At 26.8% G+C, this 9,271-nt stretch overlaps 5 protein-coding genes across 5 annotated transcripts; 3 read left to right on the forward strand and 2 right to left on the reverse strand.

Annotated features, from left to right (window-relative positions):
- Positions 1-1,094: 1,094 nt before the first annotated feature.
- On the forward strand, positions 1,095-1,881 carry DICPUDRAFT_92447 (uncharacterized protein). The gene has a single exon (XM_003290182.1). The coding sequence runs from the start codon at positions 1,253-1,255 to the stop codon at positions 1,790-1,792; it is 540 nt and encodes a 179-aa protein (XP_003290230.1). The 5' UTR covers positions 1,095-1,252; the 3' UTR covers positions 1,793-1,881.
- A 368-nt stretch (positions 1,882-2,249) lies between these two features.
- Positions 2,250-2,768, reverse strand: DICPUDRAFT_37036 (uncharacterized protein; the record flags this gene model as incomplete). Its single annotated transcript, XM_003290192.1, has 3 exons — positions 2,250-2,291; positions 2,398-2,486; positions 2,570-2,768. 3 exons carry the CDS (start codon positions 2,766-2,768, stop codon positions 2,250-2,252), a joined length of 330 nt encoding a protein of 109 aa, XP_003290240.1.
- Positions 2,769-3,319: 551 nt separating this feature from the next.
- DICPUDRAFT_80975 (uncharacterized protein) lies at positions 3,320-4,937 on the forward strand (the record flags this gene model as incomplete). The annotated part of the gene is made up of 3 exons (XM_003290183.1): positions 3,320-4,061; positions 4,137-4,768; positions 4,845-4,937. The coding sequence occupies 3 exons, from the start codon at positions 3,320-3,322 to the stop codon at positions 4,935-4,937; spliced, it is 1,467 nt and encodes a 488-aa protein (XP_003290231.1).
- Positions 4,938-6,038: 1,101 nt separating this feature from the next.
- Positions 6,039-6,893, forward strand: DICPUDRAFT_20077 (uncharacterized protein; the record flags this gene model as incomplete). The annotated part of the gene is made up of 1 exon (XM_003290184.1): positions 6,039-6,893. A coding segment is annotated over one exon (855 nt), but the record flags the coding sequence as incomplete, so codon positions are not given.
- Positions 6,894-7,077: 184 nt separating this feature from the next.
- On the reverse strand, positions 7,078-9,261 carry DICPUDRAFT_154731 (glycosyltransferase; the record flags this gene model as incomplete). Its single annotated transcript, XM_003290193.1, has 2 exons — positions 7,078-7,335; positions 7,411-9,261. 2 exons carry the CDS (start codon positions 9,259-9,261, stop codon positions 7,078-7,080), a joined length of 2,109 nt encoding a protein of 702 aa, XP_003290241.1.
- Between the last annotated feature and the right edge of the window lie 10 nt (positions 9,262-9,271).

Here is a 9,271-nt window from a genome sequence, read left to right on the forward strand (position 1 = left end):
CAAAGAAGAGAACGAGCGTATTCAACAAAAGATCAAATCCGACAGAGACTTTAATAATTCAATTTCAAATAAATTAACCAAAAAAAAACAAAAGAATCATTTATTAAATGAAAAAATAAAAAAGATGCAGTCTGATGCAGATCAGTCCCAAAAGAGTATTGAAAAGTATAAGCTTCAAGCATCAGTTAGCGAAAAAGAATCCATCGAATTAAAGCATACAATAGAATCACTTCAACAACAGCTATTGGAGAGTCAAAACCGCTATAACGATTTATCCAATTCTCAACAAATCATGAACAATCAACTTGCCCAAAATGAAACTGAACGTCAAGCGATTATTGGTCTAATCAATAAAACCGAATTGGAAGGTGATGAACGTCTTAGTATACTTATGAAGGAATGCTCAGCTGCAAATGAAACAATTATAAAACTAAAGGCCAATATTGGACAACTAGAGAGCCAATTAAATGATGAACGTATAACTCGTCAAATATCATCAATATCTTTGAACAATGTCAACTATACACTTAAAGAGCGTGACTTAATCCGTATTGTTCAAGAAAAAGAAGAAGAAATTCAAAGATGTAATAAACATATCCAGAGATTATGTGTAGATAACAATAGTTTGAAGGCAAAGTCAAAGAAATTAGAAGATAATGTAGTTGAAAATTCAGAGCAGCTTAAGGCAACCAAAGAAATTTTGTCGTCATATAAAAAAGATGTATTTAAAATTAAAGAAGAATTATTATTAATTTGGGATGATCATTTCAATGACTCTATTGATGGCAGTATGAACGAAGAGTTAATAATGAAAAGAAAATCAGCAGATGTTTCAGAGATCTCGAAAATTCTCTCTGAAAATGACCAATTATTTAGCGGCAACGATAATCATTTTCTATCACCAATCAAAACACCCACTAAACAACAAAGATCACTCAGTTTGCGTACACCAACATCACCAATTTCACCAGTGCAATCAAATAGTTCATTCTTCTCACCAATATCAAATAAAACAAATAGCGCTAATGGTAAGAATGGAGCACCCGCCAAGACATTAAAAGAGCAACAAATTTTAGAAGATATGTTGGATAAGGCCAGAACTGCAAACCTTGGCTATAGACTACATATTCAATTTTTAACTAAAGAACTTCGAAACTATGAACAAGATTTGGATCAACAAAAGGAATTGTCAAGCTCAGTAATTTCACGTCTTCAGTTGGATTTAGAGGATTCAAAGAGACAAATTTCACGTATGAAAAAAACTTTTCTACAAAGATTTTCAAAAGAAGATGATACATTATTTTTAGATTATTTCTCAATTTTCCCTCATAAATCAAATGGTAGCAGTAATGAGGGCACTTCGACTTATTCAACCTCACCTTCATCATCGTCTCTATTACTAAATAGTAACCATGGCTCTTTTAATGGATATTCGTCAACAGCTAATGCAGGATCAGCACCAGCATCATTATTAACAACTCCTTCAATTAATAATAATAATATAAATAATACACCATCCTCCTCTTCATCAATATCATCATTAAGATCATCATTTCAATCTCTATCAATAAACTCTTCACAAACTATAAATAATGATTTAAACTCTTCATCATCGAAACCAAACTCGCTATCCTCATCATCCTCAATAAATAATAATACCTATAACAGTGATATTACAAATAAAAACAATATTTTAAATAATAGTAATGAAAAGGTTGAAATTGAACAACACAATAATTCAGAAAAGCAAACAACTCCTCCAACAAGTAGAAAGAAATTTTTAGTTTTCTAAAAAAATAAGAAAATAATACAATTGTTATTACTACAACACACATATATATTTAAAAATATAAATATCCAAAAATATTATTTATTTTGTATAAAAAAAAAAAAGAAATAATAAAATAATAACTATATAATTTTAATGTATAAAACATTAATATTATATAATTATTTAAAATGAATAATTATTATTTATTTTTATATATCTAAAAAAAAATAATAATTGTTTTTTAAAAAAAAACTTTTTATTTTAACTCCATACATTATTACATTGGAATTTAGTTTATTTTTTTATTTTTTGGTAATTTTAATTAACTTAATTAATTGATACATGTATTTATTTTAATCGATTTGATTTATTTTTTTTTTAATTTCAAAAACTATTTACAAAAATTGAAAATTCTGAATCTTCATTTTATATTACTAAAACTATAGTGATAAGTTGTATTTTTAATGTATTATTACTATTATTTCTTTTGCCATTGATGCTCGCAACTTGGATTTCTGCACTATATTTATTGAAATTGAAAAATTTGTTTTTTTTTTTAATTAAAAAAATAATTATTAATAAAATATCCCAACTTTTATAAAATAATAAATAAAAGTAATACAAACTCTAAGGAATGAGGTTTTTGGTTCAGGTGCCAAGCTAACCTGAATATCAATAATACCCGCTCTTTTATGATGACATACTGGACATTCAACTAGAAAGATTGAAAAGTAAATTATTAATAAATATATTTATAAAGCATTACCTCTACTATTATTATCATCACTATATATTTACCTTCTACTTGATCAGCACTTTTCCATGCTTCTTCACCACCAAAAACATCGGAATCGACAACTTTTCTAACCAATGGTACTTTGGTAACTACTTTATTCTTTATATGAAATACATATGGACATGTTTGGCAGTAGAATCTGGTATCTGTAATATCAGGCTCTACCAATAACATATTTGCACATAATGGACAAAATAACATTTTAAATAACCTTGAAAAAAACTATATAAATACAATAAAACAATAATTTAATTTCATAAAATTTAAATACTTTTTTTATAAAAACGAAAAAAAAAAAAAAAAATTAAAAAAAAAAAAAAAATTTTTTTTTTTTTTTTACCCCTATTTTTAAAAATGTAATTTAATAATTTAAATTTAATTAGGTTATTATATTTATATCATTGACAATAAAAATAAATTGTTTCCCCCACTTAACTTACCATTTTTTTTTTTAATTTATAATATTTTTTTTTTTTTATTTTTTTTAAATTTTTTTCCACTGTTTAATTTTTTTTTTTATCTTTATTATTGTTTATCTTTATTTGTCTATATTTTAAATGTTAAAATATTAATTTTTAAAAAATATATATATATTTTAATTTAAATTAAATTAAAAAAAAAAAAAAAAAAAAAAAAAAAAAAATTTCATTTTTTTTATTTTTTTCATTAAATTTAAATTATTTTTTAAAAATCCATATATGTTTTACAAATTATATAATTTTTAAATACTGTAGTAAAAAGATAGAAATAAAATGGCAGACAGTAACAAAAATGTTATTTTAAATTGTTTCAGTAATAGTGTTATTCAAAAAGATATACAACAAAAGGAAATTGTAATAGTGGATACATTATTTTCAATAGATGGAAAATATTTAGTTGCATCAAACAGTATTGGTTGTATCAATATTTGGAACTTGGACCTATCTCTACATCAAAAAGAAAACACCACTACCACAACGACAACAACAAACGACGAAAATAATAACCATTTTGGACAGCCATTTTTAGATACACAAGAAAAGACTATTGATTCATCATTTACTGATCTTTTTAAACCCAACGCAGTATATCAAGCCCACCCATCTTTTACAGTTATAAATAAATTACATTTTTTTAATGAATCAATTTTAATGACTGCTGGTGAAAATGACATTAAAGTATGGAATTGGAGTAAAATTGTAGAGCTTATAGGTAATTCTGGTGGTTGTATTAAAATAGATCCAAAATCAATTTACTTGGCCTCAATAGAATCTCCCAGAGCCGAAGGATATGGGGGTATACTTTCAGAAAAAGCTGAAATTAATTGTATGGATAGCCAAGGTTATACTTTATTTTTTGCAAGTGGAAATAACAATGCCTATAGTTATGACTTGGAGAAAAAAAATATTATCGGTACCTTTAAAGGCCACACAGACTACTTGCATACAATCAAATATAACTCAACCTTTGATAATTTTTTAACATCCTCTGAAGATTCAACCGTCAGAATATGGGGTAAGTAATATAAAACCAAACCATTATTATTTTAATACTAATGATTTTTTTTTTTTTTATATAAATATTTTATAGATAACAGATCATCAAAATGTGTATCTATTTTAAATCCATTTTATAAAATCTCATTCGATTTAAAGAACGATAATCATAATAATAACAATAGTAACAACAATAATAATAATAATAATAATAATAATATAACAATGATTGGAGAAGAGTTTTCTTATGATGACGACCCAAAACAAAGATTAAATAAATTATTAGAAAATGATAATTTAGATTTAGATGACAGTAGTAATGATAATAAAAAAAATAAAAAACAAAAAACTCAAATACCAAATGACAATGATGTGTTTAATTCATATCTTTCCAATATTACACCAAACTCAACTAAAAAATCAAAATCAGAAACAAACTTTAATCATTGGTGTGGTCCATTGGATTTAGACGAAACTGGTAATTGGTTAGCAGTGGGTGGAAGTACTTTAAGTTTATGGTACTTGGGTCAATTAAATACTATGGTCTCACAACTACCTGTAGAAGAGTCTACCTACTCAATACTGTTCAATAAAGAAAAAATCATAACGGCTGGTAGTGATGGCTATGTCAGCTACTTTGCTTTAGACGGTAGACCATTAATGAGAGTTCCTTCCTCTTCAAAAGTTTTGTATTCACTATCATATAATCAAAATAAAAAAAATCAAGTATGTATAAATTAATTTAAAAACTACCATCATTTTAATTAGAATATACTAATCATTATTTATTATTTAATTTTAGATTTTAGTTGCAGGTGGAACATCTCCATTTATTAATACTTTTATAAATAATGAAAATATTGCATTTTCATATTATTTTGTAAACGATGATTAATACAACAACTTGTTCGATCGATAAATAAATTAATAAATCTTTTAAACAAAAAAAAAAAAACAATAAATAAAAACTATTTTTGGTGTATTAATATGTTGAATATATTAAATAAAATTATAAAAATTTATGTAATTTGCATTTTATTTGATCTAAATAATTGAAATATTTAGATATTATTTCTATATGATAATAACAAGTATAATAGTATTATTTAAGTTGTCTTTTATTTAACCTTATTATTTATAAAGAAGCAATTAGGTTTCACTTGATAAACATTCTTCAATTTTATCTATTTCACAAAACTCCTCTTTAGATGATTGGCTACTAAATTCTTGAATTACTTTTTGTTGTCGTTCATCTTCTATTTTAACCTTTATTTTTCCTCTGTTGGATAAATCATCTGTTTTAATATAGTAAAAAAAAAAATTAATAAAATATTTTGATTTTAATAAAATTTTATTTTTTTACCTATAAGAAATAATTGATAAAATATGAATATAAAAAAAACTGTAATTATTATTATTATTTTTTCATTCATAACAATCTTAAATAAATACTAAACCACACAATAAATTTAAAACAAATACGATTTTTAAAAAAAAAAAATTTTAAAAAAAATAATTTTAAATTTTATAAATTAAAATATTTTATTTTTTAAAATATTTTAAATTTTGCCCAAAATTAGAAAAAAAGATATATTTTAATTATTGGAATAAAAAAAAAAATAAAAAAAAAAAGAAAAATTGAAATAATATTTATTTTTATTGTTTTCTCACCTAACAAACAATAAACCTATAAATATCATAGTATCCCCCCTTTTAATTTAATTTTTATTATAATTCAAACGAAATATTTTTTTTTTTTAATTTTTAAAAATAATATTAAATAATAAAATATTTAATATTTTTTTTATTTTATTATATATTCAGTATTTAGAATTTACAACAGATAATATATAATAAATAATAGATACAATAAAAAATGAAAAATATAATTTTAATTTTTTTAATATTATTTTTAACAAACTTTTTTGTTAAATCAATAGATTTAGATTTCAGTCAAAACACTTTAAATATCAACCAAACAGATGACATACTTTTAAAAAAGCAATTATATTTTATCCGTCCTGATGTTAGAAAATGTTCATCTCCACATTGCGGTGGATACTTTTTAAAGAAGATTAATGTTCAAGAGGGTGCCCCAGTTAGTGAATTAGAAGAGATTTATATTAGTGAAGTAATGGTATCAGACCCATTAATAAACTCTACACTTTTAACCGACCAAAAGCAGTATCAAATTGACCATCCTAATTCAATAATTGTAAGTGGAGAGATTGCCCCAGACCACCACGATGGACAGTACCATTGCCTTCATCTTACAGACATCTATCACAAATTGCAATTACCAATAGAGGCCAATAAAGGACCAAGACCATTGGTTGTACCATTAGAATCTTATTATTTTTTAAAGCCATCACCATTAGTATGTAACCATTTAGCATCAAATTGCCCAAGTGTTGTCATACTTAAAGCAAATACTCAAGAAACCAAATTTATTTCATCATACTCTGAACCATATACAAAATCTGTTCCATTTTTAGATCAAAAATGGTTTACATCAAGATTACTTTCACAAGACCCAACCTATAATGCTCTTGCCAAAGGTTATATTTTAAAAGATAAATTAATCATCTCCTCTGTCTTTAGTAACACAGCTGACCCAAGAACCCCATGTGCAAAAATGGTAGATGCCACAAAATGCAATATTGCTATTGGTCAAGTTCCAACATTTAATCGTGACCAAGACCGTTGCCCAGTATTTAACAAATGTGTTCAACGTGGACCATGTCATTTAGGAATTCCATCGTGCCCAGAAGGTTATAGACTTTTTTCACTTCCATCAGGTTCTAAAGGTTGTCCCAAATACTATTGTGATGCTGATGTTTTACCAAACCCAACAAATAATTTACATATAAATTAAAAGAAATTTTTAAATTTTATTTTATTTTTATATTTTAAACAATAAATAAACAGAAATAATTAAAATTTATAAACAAAAAAACTTTTGGTTTTTAATTTTTTATTTTTTTTTATTTTATAAATAGTTTTTTTTTAAAAAAATTAAAAATGATTTTATTATTTTAAGCAACTGAATCTGAAATTTTTTCTAATCTATTTACCAATTCTATAACTTCACTTGGATCATTTAAATGATAACTATCTTTATTACTTTTTTTACCAACTGAAATATTATAAATTTTACCTTCAAACTGTGGCAACTCACTTGGGTGAATATGGGTATCTCCTATTAATAATACTAAATCCAAATTCTTTGGTATTGAATCTGTTATGACTTTTTTCATAGATGATGTTGGATTAATGTTATATGATCTTACACCCTAAAGAAATAAAATCAATCGAGTTAATAAAAAGTTTTAATTCTGCAATGATAATTATTATATAAGATAGCTTACCAATGTCTTATCACCAACAATAACGTCCAAGGGTAAATTGTCTAAATGTAAGTGTAATTCTCTGGCCTGAATACAACCGAATACTGGATCTGCATTTCTATAATGCCATGTGAAAAGCATTTCTTTTTCTTCAAAGAAAGAACCTGGTGTACGAAGGGTGAAATATTTAAACAAAGGTCTAATTGTTTCTTTCCAGCTAAGGTCCATTGATGGTACCTGTTGCTCCCACTCTTCACTATCTGGATCTTTGAAGAAGCATCCATACTCTGCTGACAAACCAATGTGTAAACCATTAAACCACTCGCTAAGAGTTTTCTTGTCACGACCTGATAAAATGTAAAGGTCATTCTTTGGATCATTTGAAAGGATATCAAAACTTTCTAAAAGCTCTTGAGATGGACGGCTGAGCTGTGGAACGTTTGTGTATGGAATGAGGGTACCATCATAAGCGAAAATTAATAAACGACGCTTACTATTTTTATAGATATCGACCACCTCATCAATGTTAAGCTTTGGAATTGAGACCATTTTATCTGCATTGTGGCTAGCTTTGTAAAGTTCTTTAACAAAACCTAAACCCCAGTGGGATGCTGTATGCTTGGTGACATAGTTTAAAAGCATTTGATGTTTTTCTTCGCGCTCTTCCTCTGACATTGTAAGAGCATTATTAATTGAATCTGCAACCTCCTCTGTGTTCCATGGGTTAATCATAACAGCACCTGATAATGATTGTGCAGCACCTGTAAACTCACTGAGAATTAAAACACCTTTTTTATCGGTTTGACAAACAATATACTCTTGAGCAACTAAATTCATACCATCTCTAATTGAAGTAATTAAAGCAGCATCGGAAATATTATATAAGGCTGTAAGCTCTGTGGAGTCAACACTCTGGAAAAGATAATGAATTGGACTATACCCAAGACTACCATAAAGACCATTGATTCTACCAACCAACTCCTCTACCTCTTTTTTTAACTTTTGATATTCTTCTACATCCTGTCTAGATGGGACTGCAACTTGAATTAATACCAACTTACCTTTCCATTCTGGGTATTTTTGGAACAAACGCTCGATAGCCTGAAGCTTCTGTGGTATACCTTTAATATAATCTAAACGATCAATACCAATTAAGACCTTAGATCCTTCGAAAGATTTCTTTAACTCTTGAATGCGACTCTCTACCTTTGGGGTTTTGATGGACTCAAAGAATTTATCTGGATCAATACCGACTGGGAAAACACCAACCTGTACGAAACGATCTCTGAAGTATACACCATTTGGCGCTGTTTCTAAACCAACTATTCTAGTACATGCCTTTAAAAAGTGACGAGCATAATCATATGTGTGGAAACCAATTAAGCAACAATTTAATATACCCATGAGAATTTCTTTACGACATGGCAAGACACGGAAAATTTCTGATGATGGAAATGGAATATGAAGAAAGAAACCAATTCTAGCTTCAGGTTTCTTTTGCTTTAGAATCTCTGGGAACAACATCATATGGTAATCATGTACCCAAACCATATCATCGGGCTTTAAGATATCGGCGACAACAGTTGAAAAAATTTCATTGGCCTCTACATATGAATTCCAAATTTGGTCATCATAATCTAAATCTCCTGGTAAATAGTGAAACAATGGCCACAAAACTCCATTTGAAAACCCATTATAATGTTCATTTGCAACACGTTCTTCTAAAAATACTGGTATACAGCTATAATTCTTCCAAAGCAAGTCTTTAACCACTGGTCTATCCTCTTCATCAATTTCTGTACCGATCCATCCTACCCATATAAAATTTGATTTTAACCCCGATAATGCAGCTACTAAACCACCAGAACTCATTTACTAGTCC

The sequence above is a fragment of the Dictyostelium purpureum genome (assembly GCF_000190715.1).
Source record: "Dictyostelium purpureum unplaced genomic scaffold DICPUscaffold_212, whole genome shotgun sequence".
NCBI lineage: Eukaryota > Evosea > Eumycetozoa > Dictyosteliales > Dictyosteliaceae > Dictyostelium > Dictyostelium purpureum.

Coding starts and splice junctions, on each gene's coding strand:
- DICPUDRAFT_92447 (XM_003290182.1), top strand. CDS start 1,253: ATGAAAAAAACTTTTCTACAAAGATTTTCAAAAGAAGATGATACATTA.